The sequence below is a fragment of the Mugil cephalus genome, chromosome 14, assembly GCF_022458985.1.
Source record: "Mugil cephalus isolate CIBA_MC_2020 chromosome 14, CIBA_Mcephalus_1.1, whole genome shotgun sequence".
NCBI classification, from domain to species: domain Eukaryota; kingdom Metazoa; phylum Chordata; class Actinopteri; order Mugiliformes; family Mugilidae; genus Mugil; species Mugil cephalus.
The window spans coordinates 1,083,222-1,111,212 of record NC_061783.1 but is presented as its reverse complement, the minus strand read 5'-3'; the positions used below and the strand labels follow the sequence as shown (position 1 = coordinate 1,111,212).

The window sequence follows — 27,991 nt, the reverse complement described above, 5'->3', positions numbered from 1 at the left end:
AGCAGCCACTTCAACCAAAGTTTACTTTAACCAACCACGTCTTCCTCTTATCGCCATAGATGCTCATATAGACTCTCATCACACCTAAAACATTCATAGGACGCTAACTGGTCCAAACTGTTCAGCTACAGCTCAGAGCTTAAAGCCCGGCAAGATAGATCATCATGTTGCCTCACATCTATAGTGCACAACCCCTGTCTGTGATTAAAGCTAATGTTTCAGTCTGTCTATTAAGCATTTTATTTGGATGTAAATACTCAGGCCGGTTGCTCAAAGATCCATTGTGACTTCAGTGTAAAGTTTCACCCAGTTTGATCTCATGTAGTGCTTCATGAAACCAAGTAATAAAGCATGTAAGTAATAGTAGCTGTTGTACATAAGGGATCCAGCTCCTCTGCTGCGTATTTATCAGTCATCAGTATATGACTCGTCAGGCTCTGTTGCTAAATTTTCACTTGTATTGCTGCAAAAACTCATGTGAATTCTGGTTGTGTGAATAAAATAAATGTGTGATTAGCATGATTCCTGTCATATAAATGGTGTTTGATGGCGTTTAAAGTGAATCGGTTCACGTCCTTCCTGAGGGTGATGTATTTAGAAGCATCACAAACTCCTTTTTTTTTGTTTGTTTTGTTTTTTTTACTACTACTACTGCTACTACTACTATTTAAAGCAACGCACAGACCCCAGAGGGTGAACACCATGCTTTATTTTTTAGGACATTGATCATGCATCAGCCTAGAGATAAATAATCACCTGTATGAAAGAAAGCTTCTGCCACATTACACATACATTAATTAATTAAACAGAATGATATTCAGAGTAACTAAATTTGTATTGTACTTATTTTTAAGTCCACACACTGCAAACTCAACAGCCATGTTCAGGGTTTGAGGGTTTGAGTTTTACTGCACTCAGTCGGTACTTTATGAGAACACTATGTATAGAAGTTTTTCTACAATTAATACAGTGAATGCTGTCTCTATGTATGCCTCTTATCAGTCTCCTTTGTATGAATTACTTCTGTTGCTTTCGTCTCCTCCCCTTTCTTCTGTCGCTCCCCCCATATGAGATGGCAGAATGTACATAATACACTGATCAGCCACAACATTAAAACCACTGACAGGAGAAGTAAATTACATTAACCATCTAGTGACAAATTTCTGGACTTGGTATTCATGTGGATGTTACTTAGACATGTAGCACCCACCCCATAGCAATGGCACTCCTTATGGCATCAGCCATTCCAAGCAGCCTCAAAAGGCCCATGTCTATTCTCTCATGAGTCACAACTGTTTGAGAGTCGCAAGGAAGAACTACACATTATTAGGAAGGTGGTCAAAATGTTCTGCCTGATCGGTGTGTGCCTTGTGTCAACACTCCAGGCAGAGTGGTAGAATGGTGAGTGCCACAGCCTCTTTGAGTATTGTTGCTGACCTTATACATCTATTGATGACCACTTTTTATTTATCATCTTCTAATGGCTACTTGATAATGATGCAACACAAACTGGTTTTATAAACATGATCATAAAACAGTTTCTGGGTTAGAATGGATGCAGAAATGTTATGATGTGGTCATATTAACATAAAACATAATCTGATGAAGTGCCTGGTGGATGCACAAGTATGTTATGGTTGCCATTATGAGATTCTTATATATAGAAATATATATAGAAACATTGACATAGAAGCTGATTTATTTCAGTGTTGTTAACAAGCACAAGGTAGTAGCTCATGGACTGACTGGCTGCCTGTATGCCAGATGAATGTAACACACTGGTACCATCAAGCTGTGGTAGATTACTATATTGCAGCTAAACATTAGATAATATCACATTACTGAATTTGTGTACTAGATGACATCAGTGTCAGTCCGAAACAAAATAGTCTAAAATGCAAACAGGAGCTACCTGTTTCATTGTGACATCAAAGGTCAGGATAATAAATAAAACAAATCTGACGAAGCTCCAACATCGCTGCCCATTTACAGTGCACAATTTGAACTCATTTCCAGTTTTGCCAAATAGTGCAACTACATTCGCAACACAGGGTATACAGAGTATGACATCATACATGAACTAAAATCTGAACAGACACACGTGTGCTCACATTACAGCCTTCATCTCATACATCTTCATATACATTCTTATATTACATCTTTTTTTTTCTTGTAACACATACTCTTCATAGTGCAACTGTATATCAACATCTTCTCAAAACACTGAAATTGTCAATTCTCCTAAAGCTATTGGGTATTACATGATGCTCAGACTGCTTCAGAACTAGTGCATAGGAGTTTTTCTGAGAGAAAGCTTGATCATTTTTATTCTGTGGGCCAGGAATACATGTTAACTGATACATTACATCTGCTCATGCTGCATCTTTTAGGAACCTAGCTGATTCCTTAAGTTTCTAAGAGGTGTCGGGGAACAGAAGTGAATATTTTAGCATGGAATGAATCAAGTAATTTCAGACCATGTGCCATCAAGGTTCCGCTGTCATCAGATGTTCCCATTCTAACCAAACTACAGCGGATAGTGTTACACTGAAACGCGGTGGAATCGTTCAGTGATGTCAGCACACGTCATCACCACAGACAATGTCAGTGTAATACAGGAAGTAACGACACTACATGTACTCATTCAGAATCAGTTCTGGATCCAGTCATACTCCTCCATAGCTCCACGCAGGCGAGGATTAGGACTCCTCTAGAGAGAAAGCTCTGTGTGTCTTGGGGAACCTCTGGGCACTGTAGTCTGGGTCCTCTCTAACTCGCTCTTTGATGTCACTCTTTACCTGGCAGGAAAGAAGGGAAAAAACAGTACTATATGAATCAGATATGAATCAGAGAGCGGAGTCTTGACTAGCATCACTTCAGCTTAATGTTTGAAACCAGTCTGCGTCTGGTCTAACTAAGTGAAGTTTGCGTCAAGCTACGAGGGGCAGGAAAAGAGCCAGCTGTGGCACTGCAAAATTTGAAGGTTTCTGTGAGTTTTCATGTTTCTATGATATATGTGTAACATTCAAGGCAATGAGTAAAATACTGTGGATAAGATGTTGATATCAGTCAGCTACTACCGAAATCATGACAGAGTTGACGAGTTGTGTTCCGACATTAGGGAGTAATCCATTTTTTCAGTCAGAAGGTTGTTTTTCCGATTACACTGACGCCACTTGAACGCAGCTTTCACTGCAGGCCGTGCAGGTCTCATGTGGGAGACGGAGCGCCTGATTAAAATAAATAAATATATATTATATGTCATCGGGCCGATAAGTCATGATATCAAACTTATCGGAATGATATCATAATTTCCTGATAACGAGCCGATAATTATCGTGCACCCCTACATGAAAATGTAAAGACTGACCACGTGGACATGTGTTGTCACTAATGGACAATGTGCTGTTCAATACAGAAGCTATACTTATTGTACTGGTATCAGACCAGGAAGCAATCCTAAACCATGTCTGAAAATGGATAACAATTAGAAACAAATCTATAAATGACATCATGGCATCCTTCATTCCTTTTGTGACAGTACGGTACCTGCTTGGTGTACGCTTGCTGCATCTCTGGTCTCTCCAGCTCCCCTTGCAGGCTGTTTGGGGTAGTGACAGGGAGGACTCCTGCAGCGCGGGCTGCTCGGCTGACTGCGTCTGACAGGGACAGGTGTGGGCCTTCACACTGACTCATCTAAGAATAGAAATACTACCGTCACATTTCTCTATCTGACAAAGAAACAGCTATATTTAAAGGGACATTCTGGCATTTACGGAAATATCCAAGACTGCCCTCTTACACACATGAAAAGATGAGGATAGATGTGTTAGGCACAAACACAAACAATGTTAGTTTGGCTTGATCGTCCAACAACTCTGTTTTGTCTCAGGAGATAGAAAACTATAATAAGGCCATGCTGTAAATCAATGTTAAATGAGTTCTTTTTAGTTAGAACAGAGCTTAAGGCAGTTTCACGGTCTTGTGCTGGGAAGAAGATGAAACGATAATGGGAATTTGTGTAACCATTGTATTTGTTATGTGCAAGTAAACACTCTTCACCTTCCTCCTCTTGGCAGGCATTCCGTGCAGGTAGGCGTCAGACAGTGGTGGCTGTGTTTTGATCTTCCTCTGCGACAGCATGTCATGTCTGATGATAGGAACCCACTCCTGAAGCAGACATCATCATGCGGTTATAAAGCAGTGAACTTGGGCTTACTTTGTGTATTTTTTTTTAAACCAAAATCATGGCAAGGCAAGTTGATTTCTACAGCGCTTTTCAGCGTGTGAAGAAGGTGTGAATGAAAAACAGAAGAAAGGAAATAACAGAAGAAGGTGAGAATGTTTCTGTTGGAAATATAAAGGAGCAGGATTCATATTCAGACCAACTTTTCCTTGTGACCCACTAACATATTAAATCTCACCAGTGTTCTTCATTTATAAGTGAGGTATTGAGTCTTTTACCACTGTTTCATGTTCTACGGACAAAAACTTGACTGCCATGTTAGAGTTTCATGATACTTACAGGTGGAACAGCTGCAGCCCATGGTTCCATCTCAGGGGCTGCTTCCTCCTGTCCTGTAGGGATACGAGCAGGACATCGATTGTCGCTGGATGGGGTAGTGCTGCCTCCAGCAGGTGCTCCCCTTCCGCGGTCACATGATGAGACCATGGCCTCCTCTGCTGTTGTGGCTGCAACTGGAGACAGACTCTCCTGTATCTGACAGAGGGGTTGATTGACCATGTAAGACTTTTTATTCCATTACACTGATTCTCATCTAACAAAGAAAACGGTCATTAAACCTTTGAAAGGTAAACTTTGGACTGCGTGGACTTGGTAATCCAAGTGCACTTGTATGTATTATACCTCTTATATCTCTTTTTTTATTTTTGTTTCCAATATTTTACAATACTTTAAGACTGAGATTATCAGTCATCATAATATAGCATTTACTGCAGAGAGAGCCTCTTATCTCTCATAATCTGTGTGAATTTGTATGATAGTTGTGTGACATGAACAGCAGAAGGAGCAAAAACCAACAAATACCACAGCAAAGAGTGACCTGATCCAAAATGGTAAATTGGAAGTATGAACTTTTGTGTTAGCGTGGGTGAACAGCCTGCAGAGGCGGTTCTAGCCTGTTTCCTGGGAAAACATCTGCAATGTGACTCAATCCAGTCAAATATCTAGTCCAGGCAACAGCTCAGACTGTTCATTGCCATCATTTTTCTAACATAGTTGAGAACCATTCCCCGGCATCAACTTTTGGTGATTATGTGTAATTTGCTCTTCTTCAGTCATTTTGTGATTCAGACATGTATGGATGAAATACATGGCATTTTGTAATAGTTTTACGGTGTTTGATCCACACATACTAAACGATGTAAAGATTTAGAGTGACACCTGAGTTATTTCATGGCAAAAAAAATCTTAAATATACAAATTTAATAAGTAAAGATGAGCCTTTGGGGGGTTAATTAGTATCAAGAAGAGGACTGACTAGCCAAAATGAGACAGAGAAATAAGACAACAAACAAAATAACTCACCTCAACACTGGCAATCTCTGCTGGCTGCTCCACGTCGGGCACTGGCTGGTTCAACTCGCTCTAAAATTACATTTCAATGAGAAATTGAAACTCTTAACCGAATCTGGGCCTAAATATTTACACTTTAGTGAGACACGTTATTATTACAGTGGAGGACGGTTTTTCCGCTTCAGAGACATGGGCACATTCATTGATATATTTAGTTTGAGAGGTAGCTGGAGGTATTTCTGGATAAAGAAACATTTACATTACACATAACTGTCCACTGTAATGTGCCCAGTCAACAGCTTTTAATGCTAACTGTAAACAGACAGTGTTTATTACTTGTGTATAGATAACGTAGTGCTGGATTTGGTCCACAGTAACTGGGTTGTGTTCCAGAATGACATGCAGCCTCATAGACATCATACTGGTCAGCCAGTTGACCAGACTGGGATTGACTTCTGTAGACATCCTCCTCTGCACAAACATATAGAAAAATGCATGTATGTAACATGAAGCCGCTGACTAGTATCACATGAGTGAAGCATGACGCTGTGGTTGTAATATATACTAACAATACGATGGTTAATGACGGCAGTCAGAGCTCTCTGTTCTCCTCTGAGGCAGTACAGGTTTAGAGCCAGACACTCAAACAGGCCCTGAGTGCACAGCAACAGCAGACGGGGGCCAAACATGTGATCTGCAGGAGGAAAAAATCCACATCAAGAGAGCCACTCCCAGAACGTCATTTTCACATCAGAGTGCTCTAACAGAACCCAGCAGAATTCTGGCTACAAATATTCAGTTTCTAGGTCTGACACAAAAAAAATGCTAATGCATTGGTTTCCAACTGAGACACCTTTTGGAACACTGCACAGAGCCCGTGCTGCTGTTTGTCATAATGTACTGTATATTTTTTAGCAGAATCTTTGCAGGGTCGAGCACAGAGCTGTGCACTACTAGAGGGGGATGGATAACAGTTTACTCTGGAGCTGTGTGGTCAGCTATTGAATTCTAACTGAACTCACCATTGCAGCGCAGGATATGTGAGGCCATCTGACTGAACTGCTGTCTGAGGAAGGAGAGGTTGGTCTGAACGATGTCCACTCCCTCTCGCACCGTCACTGCAGCCTAGACATAACACACATAACTCACTTACATCCATCACTAATCTAAATAACTGTGGAAACAGCACAGTATATTTCATAAACCATGGTAGTTTGGATAAGGGTGAAAGAAGTTGTTCTTACAAAACTCTCAGCGATATATTCCTCCAGTCCGTTGATGAGGCCCTCTGCTGCTCTCTGCATAGAGGACTATGTGTTAGTATTAGACTTTGAAATAACAAATGATCAGACTAGAGACTCGCATATGGACAGCTGACTGTAACAACATAGTACCGTGAGAGTATGAAATATTGGTCATGACAGCTTTACTAAGATTAAACTGGCTTTTCCTTTGGCAAACTATTAAACCATTCAACATTTTTTAATTTCTAGTATCATTTACTAGTATTCTAGTAAAATACAATGACCAGAGAATGCTTTAATCACTGAAATTACAAGTGAACCTCAAAGTTATATTCATATATATACATGATCAGGCATAACATTATGGCCACTGACAGGAGAAGTTAATGACATTGACCATCTTGTGACAATTCAGTGTTCATTGTTGAAAGTTACAATTATTAAAATACCGCTGTATGACACACACCTGGCTGAAACACTTTTTGTGTAGTGGCAGTAGACAGGCACAATCCTGACACAATCCTACAGAAAACCACATAAAACACTTCAAGTAGTTTACTGCTAGTGAACAAATAATGAAGAAGTCCCTACAGTACTTACAGTTATGTTGGCATCAGTGGCCTCTTGGCCCTGGAGGTAGTGTTCAGTGAAGAAGTCAGTGAGCTGGGGCTGGATGCGGCTTAGAGGCTGGGCATTCCCATGAAGCAACAGCACCATGTCCACCATGGAGAAGCTCTGACACACCAGGGACAGCAGGTCACCAAAGAACCCTGGCAACATAACAGCCATTGTATCAGTTTGTCAGTAACAACCATAGCGACTAGGGTGAACTGTAAATAGTAAAATGGATGTTGGTCTGATTGCAGTACATTATATTTCAGGTAAAATAGGAACTGTAAGGTTAATGTTGACAACAAGCTGAATTTACATACATTCTCTTGTCTTCAGACTCACCTACAGCATCTCCAGAGCCAGGAGCAAACAAGTTGCTGGTCTGGGACAGTCTCTGAATGAACTGGGCAATGCTTTCTCCATTACCCTGGTGTGCCCCCAGAGAGCCCATCATAGTGGACAGCACTCCCTGCACAATACCAGTGAACAGCTCCGGGCTCAGAGAATCTCCACTGGGACTGTTGCCGACCTGAGCTGGGGCAAGACTGGCAGACTGAGGAGGGACAGGGCCACCTAGACCAGTGGGAGGTGGCTGGGCAGAAACAACATTCATTGCTCAATGATGGGTACTAACAACTTTTGACTTGACCTTTTTAATTTTTCTAGTCACTGCTGGGGTTTTCCCAAAAATGCTCATTTACTGGTGACAGCTGCTACAAAAATCAGTCCATCATTTTCTGGTGAAACACAATATTTGTAACACACACATTTCAGCAGATAGAGAAAAAACTCAGCACAGCTGGATAAGTTATACAACCCATGAGAGTCATTTTTTTTATAAACAAATAAAACTGTTACTCTTCTATCCATCACTGTATAAAACCCAAAATATGACGAGGGAGCTGGAAATTAAATACTTTACCTAGGAAATCAAACATTTGTCTAAACAAGACATATCCAAAATAGACACTCAGTAAACCAACTTTATGAACTCACTGGTTCTGACATGGCCTGGAAGAAGTTGGGCACTCCTGGGAGTGTCACTGTGATGGAGGAAGCCAGTCCTGAGCCAGGAGCCCCTGGCCCAGCTGCTCCGAGCAAGGAGCCCAAGAGCTGTGCCACATTTGTATCACTACTGCCCTCTGCTGGTTGGCCTATAGAGGTTGTACTGGTGGTGTGGGTGGATGTCAGTCCAGAGGTGTTGATAGAGACAACAGGTGGAGATGTGGCGGCGGACTCAGATGAAGAAGAGGTAGAAAAGGATGACTGCGAGCTGGTTGAAGAAGACAAAGCCGCTGGATCACCTGCAGCATGTAGAATAGCCAGAAAAATACTAAATGATGGAAACAATGTTCAAAACAACCTTAACCTAGTTTTTGTAGTACAATATGCCAATAAAAATGTCGCTCTAAACACAATTTCATCCATTAGAAAAGAATGAACTCTTATCATTATAGACCAAGCAGATACCTCGACCTGTAATTAAAATGAGAGATTTTTGATAGAAGCATGGTGTAGATTTTTTATTTTTTATTTTCCTACTCTCAAACTATCTTTAAACTATCCTTACAAACTGAGTCTGCATTTATGTAGCAGTCGCATCAACCGGGGTTATTCACTCGATGTGGAAGGGGCTTAAGAATGCTTGCAAAAATATAAATAATGACTGTTTATTTTTATCAATTTACAAAATGCAAAATGAGCAAACAAGAAATCTAAGTCAATATTTGGTGTTACTATCTTTTTGCCTTCAAATCAGCATCAATCCTTAGGTACAAAAGTCTGGCCAGAAGTTGTCCTCATGGAAGAGTTACAGCCAAAAATCCAAACCTCTGACATGGAAACAAGGCCAAGTGACTCAGCTATGCATGAAAACAAAGGCAGTGGGGTGTAGGAAAATGGCAGCGGCTGCTCTGGACTGATGAGTCACAATTTAAAATATTTGGCTGTAGCAGAAGGCAGTTTCTTTGCTGAAGGGCTGGAGAGCGCTACAATAATGAGTGTCTGCAGGCAACAGTGAAGCATGGTGGAGGTTCCTTGCAAGTCTGGGGCTGCATTTCTGCAAATGTAGTTGGGGATTTGGTTAGGATTAATGGTGTCCTCAATGCTATGAAATACAGGAAGATACTTGTCCATCATACATTACCATCAGGGGGGTGTATGATTGGCCCCAAATTTGCAGTTGCGGTAGGACAAAGACCCCAAACATACAGCCAAGGACATTAGGAACAATCTATAGCATAAAGAAGAACGAGAAGTCCTGGAAGTGATGGCATGGCCCCCACAGAGCCCTGATCTCAACATCATTGAGTGTATCTGGGATAACATTAAGAGACAGAAGGATTTGAGGAAGTCTATATCCACAGAAGATCTGTGGTTAGTTTTCCAAGATGTTTGCAACAACCTACCAGCTGAGTCCCTTCAAAAACTGTGTGCAAATGAACCTGGAAGAACTGATGCTGTCTTGAACGCAAAGGGTGGTCACACCAAGTACTGATTTGATTTAGATTTCTCTTCTGTTCATTTACTGCATTTTGTTATTTGATGAAAATAAACTATTAACAAGTTTACAGCATTTTTTGCACACCTGCCTAAAACCTTTGAACAGTCCTGTATAAGATACTAGAAAAGTGAACTTTCAATACAGAACATGCATCATTACGCAAACTTGGCAGAAAAGCACTTGAATTACTGACTTAACTATTTGTCTTGTAGGCAAAACTGTGAATATTAGCAATAAAAATGAGTCGACACTGACCTGGCTGACCTGGCTGCCCTGGCATCAGCAGCTGTCTGACCAGACCACTGATGATCTGGGTGAGAGAGGACGGAGCTAGAGGTGTGCCCTGTTTAAAGAAGGGTAACAGGCGGTTGTGTGTCAATTAGACATAGCTACAGCAACAGCGCAGACCCTACGTAGACCCTTACACCGTAGCCTGACAGGCACATCCCTAGAAATGTGACTAGTAATAGTGTATTTCCACTTGAGTATTTCCGGCTGCTTCTCCAGCTCCACAATTTTCGAATTGATTGCTTCAGATCAACAAAAATGGAACACATCAAGGGAAGATGAGAAGGTTCAAATGTACAATCATTTGTACGCCTCATCTTCGGTGAGAGTTTAGCGAAATTGTTGGAAGGATTTAGAAAGTCAAGCAGGAAGTAGAAACAAAAATTTACCTGACTGGCAAAAAAGACACAGTGATGACTAGTGTGTGAGTGGTCTTTTTACAGGGCGAGCCAGAGTGACGAGTGCTCAAGTGGAAATGACTTGCTACATGCGTAGGTCATGTTGTCTAGTCCCACACACACATAAACTGCACTTAAGGGAAGCAGAGATACACCTGTAGAAGTTTTAATTTGAGGGTAGTACTATAGTACTATACTATACTATACTATACTAAACCCATTGTCAGGGGCTCCTAAGTGATTCCACAGATAATATAATCAGAAATAAATTGCTTATTTTTAATACTTGGTAGAACATCCTTTACAAGCAATGACCACCTGCTACCTCTGGTAGATTATTTTTTGCAGGTAAGGGATGGCCAGTTTTACCTTACTTATAAATATTGTCCTGAGTTCACAGTAACTATTTCCACCACAAAAAACAGCTCCACACCTTATACCTACTTAATTAAGAAATAATGAAGAAATACCCCACACCTGTCTATGAAAAAGCCTCCAACTATGTATAAAATCGTTGTAACACTGTTTCTTTGGATATTAAAGGCCAGAGTAATCGATCAGTAACTTAAGTCACTTCTGACTATAAGGTGTGTAAAATGTTGCTGATGTGTTTTTTTCTGACAATTGCTATATGAAGCCACAGATGTATTTATATCTCTACCGATGTTACCTGTCCTGGCTGTTGGCCAGCTGTGGGGACTGTAGCCCTCAGGTTAATGGTGGTTCCCCTGGTTGCCATAGACTGAGGGACATGTGGGGAGAAGGATGGCTGAGTAATGACCACCCTTCCCTGAGCAGCATGGGGGGACTGTTGGGAAGCAGCTTCTTCAGGGCCAGCTGGATGACCTGTCGAGGCAGACATGGCAGCAGCTTGGTGGGAGATCTGGTGCACAATGGCCTGCATGAACTCAGGTGGAAGTCCTGGGAAATGGGCAGGTGTTGCTCCTAAATACAGAAAAAAACATTTGTCTTGAAAACAGATATGTAGTGTGCATTTTCATGGTCATACCAACAACCCACAAATAATGACTTACCTGACTGCTCGTGACCCGTCACATTTGGCTGTCCTGGAGCCTGAGAACCAGCAGCAGACTCACCTGTTCAACACAACAGCATAAATCCAATAGGTAACAATAAGTAAAACAGACCAAATACAATAAAATGATTTTATTATCATAAAAAGACCAATAATAATAATAATAACAATAATAATAAATCCTTTATCGGTCCCTAATGGGAAAGCTTTTTTGCATTCATTCACAATAAACACATTTGAATGCCATGGAATTCAATGTTTTTACTACTCGATGGCTTTGATTGGATTTAGGACTACCCAATTGCTGAGGAGTATTATTTTACATATTCTGCTTCAGTTGATGTCATCACTGCCTGTCAGAATAATAACAGAAGCTCATGTAACCATATAAAGACAGTTCTATGATTACGTGGCAGCACACATACCGTCAAGGTTCATCTGCATCATGACTACAGGCTCCATGGTCTGGTGTGTGATGCGGATGACTCTGGGTCCCCCCTGTCCTAGATTTTGAGCCTGAAAAGATGGTGCTTGTCCTATAACGTGTTGCTCTGATTGAGCAACACCCAAAGAGGGATGCCGTTGTCCTTCGGCTGTCTGTCTACCATTAGACGTCATGGTTACTGTTGTACCCAGGTTTATCTAAAGGAGAAGAAAAAAATTACTTCAAGGTCCACTACAAAAAATAATTCAGATCATTTTAACAGGTATTTCACTTTAAAATTATTAACTAGTTTTAAAAAAATGTGAATTTAAGTGATGATAAGATGAGAGATCAAAACATGACTCATTGATCATCAGTCAATATTCACTATGTGACATTTATGAGGTCACAATCTCAACTACAGTGCAGTAAAGTAGATGGCACACACAGAATACACATACACAGAAGATTAGTATGGTGTGGACCTACTGGAATGGGCATGTGCGGCAGACCAGGCTGAAGCAAGACTGGGTGGGTGTAGTGCCCTATGGGACGAACCATGTACAGGTGACGTGGAGGAGGGGTTGCCAGGTTACAGCGTAGGTCACCAAGAACAACTAGTGTGTTTCCTAGAAGACGCAGAGCATCTCCAACCAGGTTAAGAATGCGTTGATCTTCTTCTCTTTCCTGGGTCTGTGAATGAAGACACAATCCAAACCATTACAATTATCAACTATAAAGATGTGCTGTGTGTGAAATAAGAGGAGAGATTATGGACAAATGCATTCATTTAAAGTGTTATAGCATTCCATGTGTGATCATTTGGTGAGCTAGGATGAGCTTTAAACCAACTAAATCCAGGTCTGTGGCATGATAATACCATCAATCACTGAGAAACCAGTTCCGAGCCTAGGCTAGGTGACTTGACTGTAGTGCAAAGATGCTGCATCAGCCCAAACCATCATCAACAAAGTTTGGTTGTCCACAGTAGACAAGTCTGGTTTCTGGTCATTGTTGGGGATTGTGAGGTGACTATGTCTACAGTAGAAACCCTGGACAGAAAGATCAGCTCCTACCTACGAAGATGACTGGGACTGCCACACAGTCTCATTACTGCAGCACTGTACGGCAGAAGCAACAAACTACAACTTCCCTTCAGCAGCTTGGAAGAGGAAATGAGAGTTTCGCGCACTGGAGAGGCACTAGTCTATCGAGACTCCAACGATTCCAGAGCGGCCTCAGCGGGCATTGTGGGGAGGACACAGAGGGAAATTCAAAGCTCAAGAGTAGCTGGAGTCTCAGCTAAGACACAAGACTCTAGTGGGCACTAGAGATCGACCAATATTTGGAGCCAATACTGCTTTTTTTTTTAAATTTTATTTTATTTTTAGGGGTGCTCTACATGCTCTCTATGAGCTCTCTATGAGCATTTTCTAGCTTCCAGCTGCATGCACTCTGCCAGTGGGGGAGGGGCAATGTATGGGCCGCATGGGTCCTCAGCGTCTCACAGGCTGCCTGTGGATACACCTGTCTGTAAATCTTGCTGGGAGAAAAAAAATCGGCGAACGCACCCACATATCGGCCAATGCCGATACTACTAAAAACCCCGGCTCGGCTCGATATACATTGGTTGGCAGATGTATCGGTAGATATCTAGTGGGCACAGTAGCTATTGGACGAGCAGGGCTGGGAGTCAACTCACAGGCACTGCATGACAGGACCCAGGGAAAGTACAGACACTATCTAGTCCTGGAGGAGGAGCAGAGAGGTGTCAAGGGTGTAAGGCCCAGCAGGATGGAGAGCATGCAGCAGAAGTGGGCATCAACAAGGTGGGGAGGAGCACTGGACAGGCAGCTGACCTGGAATAACATTTGTAAGGCAGAGCCCCAATGCTTTAACTTCATGGTCCAAGCTGTCCATGACATGTAACACAGTCCAGCTAATCTGCTTGTTTCAGGGAAAGAGTGACATTCCAATATGTTCTCTCTGTCCATGGAGGAGCACACTGGAACACACCATGAGAAGCTGCCCAACAGCCCTGAGAGGAGGCCACCATCGCTGGCGACACAACCAGGTTCTGAGGCAGAGACCATTTCTAATGCAGTGGCCAACAACAAACACATCTGAAGCCAGAGGACAATAGCCTTTGTAAGGGCTAGAGAGAAGCCATTCACAGCCAACACCATCAGTCAGCCTGTTCTGTTCGGCAACAGACTGGTAACTATGGGTTGACTTGGGCAAGCAGCTCAAGTTCCCAGAATATGTAACACCAACTTCCTTGAGACCAGACACGGTGCTGACATCTGCCTCTTCTAAGAAGAACTAACAGTCCCCTGGAAGAACCACATGGAAGAGGCAACAAGTGCAAGCAACTCAAGTACCAGGAGCTCACTCAAGAATGGCTGGACTCTGGAAAGCCTGCTGTGAGCCAGCAGAGGTGGGATATCGAGGTTTTGCTGCCCCTGTGCAATACCTACATCACAGCACATAACAACAGAGTACCCTGTAGGGACAAATAAGCTGCTGTGACAAATAAGTTGCTGTGAGGGATGGCCTTATTCTGCTGGGTCAATACACTGATGTTCTGGGAGGATTTCTGAGTAGTTTGTCTGAAATCAGTATTGTGACTTGCGACACACAAATCGTTGTTGGCTTTTGTGAATCTCATTTTTGATTTGTGGATCATGGAACACACATTTGTCATCATTGAAGTTTCTAAATATGTTCCTTTGTTTTGTTATTTTCCTGCACTCTCCTTACATTGTTGTTGTAGTCTGCTGAGGTGGCAGCTCCAAGGATTGAGTGGGTCCTCTCTATGAATGGACGTAAACGCTCCTCCACACTCCTGACTTCAGAGAGAACCTCCACAAAATCAGCTGGACTTGGGTGGCTGTGGACAAACAGTGGAAAACAGAGGTCAGCACCTCAAACTACTAATTAATGAACACTGTGCTGTTTGGTAACCAGTAATAGCTAAGATAAAGATATGTGGCTCCACTGCAACATGGAGGTTCAAGTCTTTCATGGAAACGTTATAGTGAAAGGGGAAAATAATCTGCATCGTCATTTGTGCATGCAATGTTGTAGAACATGCAGTGAATTGCAAATGTTTTGGAAAGTGTAATCACACACAAACATTCTTATTTCAACAACGAGGTCTGAAAATCTCATGTAACCTCATGTAAACTTTGTCATATTTTCAGTAAAAAAAAGTGAAAGAAAGAGTGCAAGTGAAAGAGTTCATCTTAAAAACATTTTAAAAACTACGAGTCCACATGAACAATAGGCTGGACTGGGGGGACAACAGTGATGCTGTGTACAAGAAGGGCCTGAGTAAACTCTACTTTCTCAGGAAGCTCAGGTCTTTCAATGTGTGCAGCGAGTTACTAGAGTCTTTCTACCAGTCTGTTGTGAGCGCCCTGTACTTTCCTGTGGTTTGTTGGAGGAGTAGTATCAGTGTTACGTGCCAGGCAGCCAGGTACTCTGTGTGTTTGTGTCTCCCCTCCCCTTTCCTGTTATTTCTTCAGGTAATGGCTGCAGAGACGCTGCTCACCTGTGTAGACAGGCTATTGGATGATTACCTCGTCAATTGGCCAATCACAACAGAGGAGAAACCTTAAGATGGAGGACGTCTCAGGCCTTCACTCTCTTTTCTCCTGCCTCTTGATTTGGCTGCACATGATTTTGCTGTCCTTGTCTTTTAGTGCTCTTGCAGCGACTTTTGTGTATTCAGGTTTGTGTTGGAGGGTTTTGGGACTAGGTAAGATGGGTACCCTGTACATATTGTGCACTCACGTAGGTGATTATTGTTATTCCACTAGGTTTATGGGTTGTGCCACCGCTGTATTGTTTTGGGGAAAGTCTCTTGGTAGACAAGCCAGTTAGGCATTTTTGTTGATTTTCTTTTCCCAGAGGTAGCTCAGATAGGCCGTCTTTTGTTATATTACTTTCATTTTATTTGGCACAACCTCTTTGTCCCATCCTCCCTCACCTTAGCCTGTTTTCCTTTGTTACAATAAATCACGCTTGCTCATTTTCACAAGACTTGTTTGTTTACTGGTTGTCGTGTTGTCTGACACCTGGTTTTACCAGGTGGACGTAACACAATTGGGGGCTCGTCCGGGATCTTTTTTCCTGAACTAAGACAACCAAAAACTGATGAGTTGACGTGGTGGTGGCATTGAGGGTAAGCATGAGCTTTAACTTGCAGAACTTCCTTGACGATCCCAGTTTTGAAAAACTTGACTTGTGTCGCAAATATGACTTGTTGTGTATTGCAGCACACTTTAATATTGCTGTACAGAAGTATGGGGTTAAAAAGGAAATAAAAAATAAAGTTCTGGAAAGGCTTATGGAGCTAAAGACTCTGTTGACTCTGTTCAGCCAGAAGCTGAGGTTCCTCTAGAGGGAGTTTCTGTGGTTAGACTAAGTGCTTCCTCTGACTTAGATGAAGAAGGGGGACCGCAGGTGGCACAGGCCACACCTCGGGTTGATAAAGCCGTCTGTGAGGCCCCTCCTGCAACGTTGCCTCGTTTTGAGCCTTTCTCCCCAGAAAGTCATGGTTTTAGTGGCGATGCTAAGCTAAAGGTTCGGTTAGCCCGGCTTCAGCTAGAGGCACAGGAAAAAGAGAGCAAACGCAAAGCAGATTATGACCTTAAATTACAGGTTCGCCGGTTAGAGATAGAGGCTGATAAAGAAGTCAAGCTACGGCAGCTTGAGGTAGAGGCCATGAGAATCTCCTCGGCACAGGTTATGGCACACGCACCTGAGAAATTTGCCTCTTCACAGACAGTTTTCCGTGAACAAGGCTTTGACGTCAGTAAAAACATTGCTCTGGTGCCAACATTTCGAGAGACAGAGGTCGACTCTTATTTCAGTGCATTTGAGAGAATTGCAACCGCACTAAAGTGGCCGACGGGGATGTGGCCTATCCTTCTGCAATGTAAGCTTGTGGGTAAAGCACAGGAAGTCATGTCCTCTCTTTCTTTAGAGAATAGCTTGAACTATGAGGTGCTCAAAGAGTCTATTTTGCGTGCTTATGAGCTTGTGCCAGAGGCCTACAGGCAGAGGTTCAGGAATCATAAAAAGTCAAGTGGGCAAACCTTTGTTGAGTTTGCACGAGAAAAAGGGGTTCTTTTTGACAAATGGTGCAGTACTAATGATGTCAGGAACAGTTTTGAATCCCTTCGTGAGCTGATGTTGCTGGAGGACTTTAAGAATGCGTTGCCTGAGAGGATGGTGATTTTCTTAAATGAACAAAAAGTTACTACCCTACCTAAAGCAGCGGTCTTGGCTGATGAGTTTGTTCTAACTCACAAGAATGTGTTTATGTCATCTTCCCGCCCTGACAGAGAGCCACTGTCACGCCCAATGAAACCTGATGCAGGCTACGCTCCTTTTGAAAAGGTTAGGGGACCACAGCTGCCCCCTCATGGCCCTCGTGAGTGTTTCTACTGTCACAAGAAGGGCCATGTTCTTGCCGACTGTCTTTCTCTGAAGCGTAAGCAACAGTTTCCCTCTAGCTCCTCCCAACCGAAAGGCATGAGCCTCATTAAGACTGTTTCTCTTCCTGTCACTGCAACATCACAAAATGAGGCTGATGATGATGAACCTGATCCCTGTTTTAGACCCTTTATTTCAGAAGGCTTTGTTTCACTAACTGGGGATCCAAAAGATCACCGGTCAGTATCTATTCTGAGGGATTCAGGAGGAGCCCAGTCGATTATTCTAGAGGGCATCCTACCTTTAACATCCAAATCATCATGTCACTCAAGTGCAGTTGTGCGGGGTGTTGAAATGGGTTTCATTCTTGCTCCTCGGCACAAGATCCATCTTCAGTGTCCTTTGGTCAGTGGATTTTTTGAAGTGGCTGTTCTTCCTGTCTTGCCCATTAAAGGTGTTGATTTCATCCTTGGCAATGACATAGCTGGAGACAAGGTTGTGCCTGCCCCTGAGGTGCTGGACAGACCTGATCTCAACCTTGAGTCTGACAATGCAACCCAGAACACTGCTATCTTTCCTGCTTGTGTGATAACCAGAGCCCAGTCGAAGAAATATGGTGTGGACTTGTCTGACTCCTTTATGGCTATTGAGCAGGATCCTGATGCTGTGATACCTGAGTTCAACACTCAGGTAAAGGTCAAACCTGCTGACGCTGCGTCATCCTCTTCCAGCTCGCAGGTTATGAACCTACCAGCCAACCGAGAGGAATTTATTGCCGCCCAGGAAGGTGATAGTACACTTTTAAAATGTCGTTCCTCTGCTCTCAGCCCAAGGGAAGCCAGGACGAAGAAAGTGGCTTATGTGTATGATGATGGCCTGTTGATGCGTCGCTGGGTTAGCGATGCTTCGGATGAAAATGAAAATTGGAGTGCAACATACCAGATCGTTGTTCCTATGGCCTATCGTTTTCAGGTACTGTCCTTAGCTCATGATCACCCATGGTCAGGACACATGGGGGTGACCAAAACGTACCACAGAGTCCTTAAACATTTCTTTTGGCCAGGACTCAAATCTGACGTGGTTCATCATTGTCGTACATGTCATCTGTGTCAAATTACTGGAAAGCCAAACCAAGTCATTCCCCCCGCACCACTTTGTCCCATTCCAGTCATGGGGCAGCCATTCGAGAAAGTCATTGTGGATTGTGTAGGACCGTTGCCAAAAACTAAGGCTGGAAATCAATTCCTCCTAACCGTGATGTGTGCTTCCACCAGGTTTCCAGAAGCCATCCCACTCCGGAAAATAACGGCTCCAGTTGTTACCAAGGCTTTAGTAAAGTTTTTCACTGTGTTTGGTCTGCCGAGAGTCGTTCAGTCAGATCAAGGCACCAATTTCAAGTCTAAAATGTTTGCCCAGGTGCTTAAAACTTTAGGTATTGATCACATAACATCTAGTCCATACCATCCGGAAAGCCAGGGGGCACTGGAACGATTTCACCAGACCATGAAATCCATGTTGCGCAAGCACTGCTATGGGTCTCAGAGGGATTGGGATGATGGTGTCCCATTTGTTTTGTTTGCTGCACGTGAGGCCGTACAAGAGTCGCTAGGTTTCAGTCCTGCTGAGCTAGTGTTTGGACATGAGGTCCGGGGTCCTTTAAAGGTCCTTAAAGAGCAACTGGTTATGCCAGAGAAAGGAGTCACAAGTATTTCTGAGTATGTGACCAAGCTCAAGGATCGACTCCAGCTAGCCTGCTCTTTGGCTAGAGACGCCCTGACCTCTTCCCAGGTGAAGATGAAGAGACTTTATGATCGAAGAGCGACTGTCCACTCCTTTCAACCGGGTGACAAAGTTCTAATTCTCTTGCCTGTGTCTGGTTCTACCCTCTCGACTAAATTCTCTGGTCCTTATGTTGTAGAGAAAAAACTCAGTGAGACGAACTATGTCATCAAAACCCCTGACCGTAGGCGTCGGTCCAGGCTGTGTCATGTCAACATGATGAAACAGTACTGCTCCAGGGAGAATCGGAATACGCCAGCTACGACTCAAGATGTGCAGATCGCCGTCTCACCTATGGCTTCCATCTCAAAGGTGAGCTCACTTGACGATGATGATGGGTTGGTGATGCATAGTGCTACAGCACAGGGGGCTAGGCTCAGTAACACTGAGATATTGTCTGATTTGTCCCACCACTTGTCTCATCTCTCCGAGGACCAGCGTTGTGATGTTGAGAAGCTTATCCATGATTTCCCAGGTCTGTTTAATGACATTCCGTCTCAAACGTCTGTTGTTGCTCATGATATTGTTCTGACAAAGCCAGTACCGATCAAACAGCACGCCTACCGGGTTAATCCCACTAAGAGGGAGATCATGAAGAAAGAGGTTGACTATCTCCTCCAGAATGGATTCGCAATACCAAGTTCTAGTCCATGGAGCTCCCCTTGTCTTCTGGATACAAAGTCGGATGGAAGTCCAAGATTCTGTACCGACTTTCGCAAGGTAAATGCTGTAACTGTTCCAGATGCACATCCATTACCTCTTATTGATGATTGTATTGATGAAATCGGCCCAGCAAACTTTGTCAGTAAACTTGACATGCTAAAAGGATACTGGCAGGTTCCTTTAACCCCACATGCTTCAGAGATTTCAGCTTTTGTAACCCCTGACGGCTTCTTCCAGTACACTGTGATGCCCTTTGGTCTGTGCAATGCGCCCGCTACTTTCCAGAGGCTAGTGAGTAAGGTACTGGGAGGAGTGGCAAACTGCAGAGCATATCTGGATGACATTGTTGTGTATTCAGATGACTGGCCTAGTCACATGGCTACATTAAGGGAAGTTTTCACCCGTCTGTCCGGTGCATCTCTTACACTCAACCTTGCCAAATGTGAATTTGGAAAAGGCACTGTGCTTTATCTTGGTCAGCAGGTTGGTCAGGGACAGGTACGTCCTGTGGATGCAAAAATCTCCGCCATCACTAAATTTCCCATACCGACCACCAGGAGAGAGTTGCGGCGTTTCCTTGGGATGGCTGGCTATTATCGCCGGTTCTGCAAAAACTTCTCCTCTGTAGCTGCTCCGTTGACCACCTTGACCAGTCCCTCAAAACCCTTCAGTTGGTCTAGCGAGTGTCAACAATCTTTTGAGAGTCTAAAAAGTCTACTGTGTTGCACTCCTGTTTTGTCTGCACCAAATTTCTCACTACCCTTCAAGCTTGAAGTTGACGCCAGTGCAGTTGGTGCTGGAGCTGTTCTTCTACAAGAGGACCACCAGGGCATCGCTCATCCTGTGAGTTACTTTTCACGAAAGTTCAACACACATCAACTTAAGTATTCTACCATCGAAAAGGAAACTCTTGCACTACTGTTTGCCCTGCAACATTTTGAAGTTTATCTCGGATCCAGTGTGAAGCCCATTCAGGTTTTCACAGACCATAATCCTCTTGTGTTTCTCTCCAGGATGCATAATCACAACCAACGTCTCATGCGCTGGTCTTTGATCATTCAGAGCTACCACCTCGAAATTTGTCATAAAAAGGGGTCTGAGAATGTTATGGCTGATGCCTTGTCACGTGCTTTGTAGTTCTAGTGAATGATGGAGTTCCAAACATGATGTTTGAACTTAGATGGGTGGGGGTGTTACGTGCCAGGCAGCCAGGTACTCTGTGTGTTTGTGTCTCCCCTCCCCTTTCCTGTTATTTCTTCAGGTAATGGCTGCAGAGACGCTGCTCACCTGTGTAGACAGGCTATTGGATGATTACCTCGTCAATTGGCCAATCACAACAGAGGAGAAACCTTAAGATGGAGGACGTCTCAGGCCTTCACTCTCTTTTCTCCTGCCTCTTGATTTGGCTGCACATGATTTTGCTGTCCTTGTCTTTTAGTGCTCTTGCAGCGACTTTTGTGTATTCAGGTTTGTGTTGGAGGGTTTTGGGACTAGGTAAGATGGGGTACCCTGTACATATTGTGCACTCACGTAGGTGATTATTGTTATTCCACTAGGTTTATGGGTTGTGCCACCGCTGTATTGTTTTGGGGAAAGTCTCTTGGTAGACAAGCCAGTTAGGCATTTTTGTTGATTTTCTTTTCCCAGAGGTAGCTCAGATAGGCCGTCTTTTGTTATATTACTTTCTTTTATTTGGCACAACCTCTTTGTCCCATCCTCCCTCACCTTAGCCTGTTTTCCTTTGTTACAATAAATCACGCTTGCTCATTTTCACAAGACTTGTTTGTTTACTGGTTGTCGTGTTGTCTGACACCTGGTTTTACCAGGTGGACGTAACAATCAGCGAGAAAGTAGGATCAATAAATTGATCCGAAAAGCTGAACATGTGATTGGTAGTTAGTTGGAGACATTTGTCTCAGTGAGGGACAGGAGGACATTGGATAAACTACTCTTCATCATGGACCATCCATCCCATCCACTACACCAAACATTAGAGGGACAGAGGAGCTCATTCTCCAGAAGACTGAGTCAGCTTTGCTGGATGAAGAAATATATTAAATTTAGGCACAATTTCTATGTTAGCCCTCAATTAGAAGTAAATTTCTAGCAATGACCATGTTAACTATAAAATAGTGGTAACCCTTCTCTGGGGCTGCGTTCAGATAACATCTATTTTAAGTACGGTTGTGTCTCAGGTTTCCTGTGCTTACTATGAAGTACATAGTAACTAAATCTGTTTCATCCAAAGAACAATCAGGCAGACCAGAAGGGATCACAACACACCACCATATCAAAACATGCTTTGTTGTTGTTTGTTTGACAGAAGAGTAACCTAATACTTAATGTTTCATTCAGACTATTAAATTGCGACTATCACTTATGAGTTTAAAGTTTTTCCGACATGTGCTCTCTGAGAGCAGAGGAGAACTGTAAAGGCATGACCATGTAGACACCAAAATGATATACTGTCATATAAATAAAATAAGATTATTTAGCTTGTTTAATAAAAGAAGAAAGTATAGACCTGTTTTATAAGATAACCTTGAATGACTTCTGTTTTGATCTGGCGCTATACAGAAAATACAATTAAATAAAATGAACTTGACCTAATATAATGGTAATGGAAAGGTGGTTTTGATATTTTTTGTTTTGATATCAAAAAAATAGTAAAGTTAAATATTCATTCTGGATTTAAAGTGCAGACTTTCAGGTTTAATTTGAGACTACCTACATCCAAACTGAAGAAATAGTTTACAGCTCTTCAATATGAAAAGCACTGTTTAACAATAAATCCTATAGATCTGAACAAGAAAAAGAGATTTTTTCACTAGTTCTGACTCTAAAAAGAAAAAGGGCAACAGAGAGCTCAAGCGAGCCATAAAAATAGCCAAGTTGAAATTTAAGAACAGTCTTTTGCAAAAGGGAATCTCCGCTCAGCTTGGCAGAACATGACAGCAGTGAACTCCACCAGCCACAAGCCCTTCCAGGTTGCAGGCAGCATCTTCATTTCACTTCCCAATCACCTCAATTCTTTCTTTACGAGATTTGAGAAGGACAGCAGCACTCAGTTAAAACCACTCAACTCCTCAGGCCTGATAACCATGTCCTCACCATTAACAATTCAGAGGTGGTGAGAGCCCTTATAAGGACTAAAATGGACACAGCTCCAAGACCAGACAACATCTGTGGGTGGACCCTAAGGCCTTTTGCTGAGCAGCTGGCGTGTTTCATCATTTGTTCCAGAGTTCTTTGACCAACAGCACAGTGCCTGTGGAGTGGAAACACTTAACAGTGCTTCCTAGCCTGAAGTCCTAAACGATCTTAGACCTGTGGCTCTCACCTCTTCGGTTGTGAAGGCTATGGAGTGGATCGTAAAAGAGCATATCACCAAGGTAACGGACCGGATGATGGACTCACTGCATTTTTCACACAGGGTTAGCAGAGAGGTTGATGACGCAAAGATGTTCTAAATACCATCCACAAACATCTGGAAATCCCCAACACCACAGCAAAACTCCTCGCTTTCCATCACCACTTAACACCATGCAGCCAAATATTTTAGCAGAGAGGCTTATCAAACACTTCCAACACCAACTCACTCTGTGGATTATAGACTTTTTTTTCCAGAGAGTGTTAGTGAATAGTGACCAACATCCTCTTTACCTCCACTGGCTCTCAGCAAGGCTGTGTCCTCTCCCCACTTCTTTTCACCCTCTACACAGATGACTGCAGCATCTGTCCAATGAATTTGTCACATTGTGAAATGCTGATGACAGCGTCCTCCTGTCTCTGCTCACATCATTCTATTATCACATTCTAATATGCCTTCATTGAATAACTTTTTCTTTCACTTGCTGGTTTCTTCGCAGAACAGAAACCACCTGCTGAACATGGTTAAATTCTACTCAAATATCACTGAGCAAACTATTCAAACTCTTACTGCCATATATAATCAGCAGACTGTGAAATCACCTCACAGGAGGTTACAGGACCCCTCCCATATTCTTGGCCTACTTGGCTGTCCAGGCTGTAGGACACGGAAGAAAGAAAATTAATTTCATCCCCAGGGCGGTCCAGCTCTTGAATGCACACTGAACACTGACCCAACTTGTAGGCACAGATGCAGCTATACAAACTTATACTATACATTATAGTAGTTGTGACTGCGTGTATTTTAGCAATTCATGCCCTTTTAAATTGCCCTTTAGGGACAAATAAAATAATATGAACTGAACAGAATTGAACAGAATTTTTTAAGGGACAAAAAGTGATTGTGAAATTGACTCAAATACTGTTTCATAGAGAGGTATTGGATGTTCTTTCATTCTTTTTTCATCAATTAAGCAGGTTTCAGGACTGGTATTTGCATTTGGAACTTACAGCTGCGAACCCAAAACATGTATTTAACAGTGCACTCAATACAAGTGAAAAGGCCTGGATGTCCATGTCAGACAACGATGGTGGATGATTGCAGGATTGAGTATGTTCGTTAAGACAAACTTAATCACTGCATCTAGATAAGTAAAGAACTCGCTACAAGAGAAAGGCATGTCGAACAACATTTTTTGACAGTTGAAGCCAAGATAATCCTGTACCATACTGACAGGAAGAAAGTGTTGCTGTGTGGCAGTGCGATGTCACGATCATGCATGGCACAGGATCATTAGTGTTTCTTGACAACGCGACAGAAGACAAGAAGCAGTCGGATGAAAACTGCTTTTAAGAGTATTGTGAAATTATAAGCATGGATCAACTTTACAACCTTACAAATTTGACTTACTTAGGCTCAGTGTTGGTTGGTCTGTCAGTCTGGGTGGAAGTGGAAAACAGTGGAGCTGGAGGAGAGTTTGTGTCTGTGCGTTGTGATGTGATTGCCCCTCTAGGGGATGAAGAAGAGGACTGAGGTACCTCTGTCTCTGAATGGGTGCTGCTTTCACTCGGTACTCCCTGCAACACAAAACACATCACATGACAACAACAGTAAAATCAACAAAAGTCAGAACATTTTGGAAAACACACTTCTTCTAAAAACTAGAAAATTAAATTTTATAAAAAAGGAGTAAAAATCTTTTTTAGAACAAAGTTGTAATTGTGCAAGGACACATTCCATGATAAAAATGTTATAGAAAGATGATCTAATTTCCACAGTTCCTGCTCCTGTTCTAATGAATATTGTTTTCATTTATTCTTTATACTTTTTGTATGAAAAGTGCCTGACAAATAAAGTCTGATTGATTGATTGATGTACACACTTGTAAGTAGTACAATACTACTACAGTATAATGGTAATAACACGCACGGTATTAATCTTAGTATTGCTGCTGTGAGTAGCCTGGTCTGTCAAAACTAATTATATATTTAAACATTACACAATTACACATACTGATGTAACACATAAGGAACAAAAAACGGGAAAAGCCTCACCAGTGGCCTCTTTTTAGAAGGATTTACACAACTGTTATAAATGTCAGTGCTGTCCAGCAGTGAATAACAGCCTACATAGTGTTTTTTTAAAAAAAAAAAAAAAAAAAAAAGACAAGTACTATACCTCAAGTCTGTGGATTAGAGAGCGAGCATCTCTGAGCAGGTTTTCAGCCAGCTGCAGCCTCACCCTGGGCTCACTCTGCACTGTCTGGTCCATGTTGATCTGCATATCCACCGAGCCATTGCTCTATGGACAGAAAAAGCTGTTAGTTTTATAGGAAGAGTGACAGAGAAAGGCTAAAAAATACAGAAAAAAAATCACGTTACCCCAGAGCTGGTGCTGACCCTGCTGCTTCTTCCTGCTTCACCAACCCCAGCCATCATATGCTGAACTGACATCTACAAAACAAATTCATGTTCATGTCAGAAAAGCATGAATCCATTCTATTCCTATGAAAGATGTGGTGGAACTTTTTGGTTTGCATGCAGAATAGCAGTGTCCCACCTGTATCTGCTGTGGGTCCATGATGTTGACAGGCAGGTTGAAGGTGCCCAGCATCACATAGCTGTTGCGGTCGTGTGGCGCATCCTGGGAGGAGATGTGGCTGCTGCTGTTTCCACTTCCTGTGGAAACACTTGCACCCCCTAAGCAGGAGCTATTGGGCTGAGGTGGAGCACGCTCCACCAGATGGATTACCTTCCCATCCACATCTGAAGAAGAACCAAAAGATGGACTTCATTAGGAGCTGCTTGAATATTTGACTGACTATCTACACACAATTCATATTTTTACAAATTTAGTAAAAATCCAACAACTGAAAGCTCTAATTTTCAAAAGTATTTAGTATCTCTATCACAAATCCCTGTCAAAAAACAAGGCTATTAAATTATTTATTTAAATAAATTAAAATTGAAATAAATATATTACTTTTTAAGAAATTACTGTGTGCCTCATATGTTGCTAGTGTCAGTGGAACCTAGGACAAGATAACCCCTATATCTTGTATTATTTGATTCTACACATTTCCTTCACATGCATCTGTAACAGAATTTTGTTTATCTTGTTTCTCCTGCTCTTCTTTTCTCTCTATCTTCTCTGTTTCTACCCGGCTGGCCTTCAGCAGATGGGTCCCTCCATATGAGCTGGGTTCTGCTCAAGGTTTCTTCCTGTTAAAGGGCAGTTTTTTCTTGCCACCGTCACCTTCAGGCTTCCTCTGGAGGTTTCAGGTCAGTCTTTGTAAAGTGTCTTGAGATAATTTGTATTGTTATTGACGCTATATAAATAAAAGAAAATTGAATGTAAAAACAACACTGTATTCGTCAGTTGTTTACGCTTCCATGCTCCAGCATGGACTCAAATGCAGTGGAACAAATGCTTGCAAGTTCTATACTAAACTAATACTCCAGCTTAATATAACAAAAATAAGATTCAATATAAATTATGTTTATGGCAAATTCCCACACTGTCTATGTTATATTTCATAACATGATGACACGTTTGTCTCTTTTAAGGCATCAAGAGTAAGAATCAGTCATTCAGCAGTCATTGTCAGCATTTACTGTATCATGGTTTCAGAAAGATGAAAACTGGAGAACAATTACATACAAAATAGGACTTTACAGTACAAGATAAACACACACACACACACACACACACACACACACACACACAACAAAAACAGGACTAGGAGTGTTTCTAAGGTTTCGCTCCGCCCCGCCCCTGGCGTCATTTACTTACTGTATTCATTCAGCGTTCTGTCATCCTGCAGCACTTTGCCTTGGTAGATAAGCCTCTGTTTGTCTACGGGGATCTCGACTGAGGATGCTATATGCTCCTTGAACTGCTTCACCGTTAGCTTGGAAACACACAATAAACAAGTCAGGCGAAACCGACAGGAAGGGGTCATTAAACAAGTAGCAATTGAATCAGGGAGCATTACCTCTCCCCTGACTTTGTAGCTCCTGCTCTGTGAGTCCAGAGTTTTCACGGTGACTTCAATTAAACCGCTGGATTCAGCCATATTCCCGAATGCCTGAAACATTTATAGAGTTGCTAATTCAGCGTTTGTCAGCAAATGCGTACTGGTGTGCATTAGGGACTGAGAAAATGGAAGCAATAGGGAGACGGGGACAAGCTTCAGCTACTTCCTGAGATCATAATATTTATCCGGTATCAGAGTAATAAATGCGCTACACAAAAAGTAGCAGCTGGCCACAAACTGTCCTACAGACCCTTCTTGTTATTGTTTATTAGCTCGGTTGCAAGTCAGATAAAGTTAGCTAATCCTAATTAACGGGAGGATAACGGTGCTAATTTGCCAATCTCTGCCGGAGAACCCGTTCTCCACGTTCACTGAATCTCACGAATATATCCCTTATTTTTCAGTTAAAGCCTGCTGCACTTTACGTTTACAGAGAAACTGTAGTTTAGAGTGTGTGCGTATTTATGTTCCGTTAGCTAACTAGCTTATTTCCAAACACAGCGTCAATGAATGTGACGTCATGGGACCCAGAGATGACGCGAGGGGGGTGTCTAATACGTGCCTGAGCGCTTTTGTGCTGTAACTGTTAGACCGTAACAGTGCGTGCGTGGATGTATACAGCTGTTACGGTTTGTTTAAATGGATTTTTGATTAAAAAAT

General features: G+C 42.5%; 1 protein-coding gene across 1 annotated transcript; it reads right to left on the bottom strand.

Moving 5' to 3' along the window:
* Positions 1-689: 689 nt before the first annotated feature.
* Positions 690-27,818, bottom strand: bag6l (BCL2 associated athanogene 6, like). The gene is made up of 24 exons (XM_047604768.1): positions 27,290-27,818; positions 27,088-27,205; positions 25,855-26,060; positions 25,677-25,748; positions 25,474-25,596; positions 24,706-24,872; positions 14,802-14,931; positions 12,531-12,734; positions 12,043-12,259; positions 11,616-11,678; positions 11,252-11,526; positions 10,151-10,238; positions 8,389-8,696; positions 7,735-7,984; positions 7,381-7,550; positions 6,781-6,834; positions 6,559-6,661; positions 6,106-6,230; positions 5,873-6,007; positions 5,549-5,608; positions 4,526-4,720; positions 4,063-4,170; positions 3,550-3,696; positions 690-2,798 (listed from the first exon to the last, which is right to left on the bottom strand). Exons 1-24 carry the CDS (start codon positions 27,389-27,391, stop codon positions 2,700-2,702), a joined length of 3,519 nt encoding a protein of 1,172 aa, XP_047460724.1. The 5' UTR covers positions 27,392-27,818; the 3' UTR covers positions 690-2,699.
* Positions 27,819-27,991: the final 173 nt, after the last annotated feature.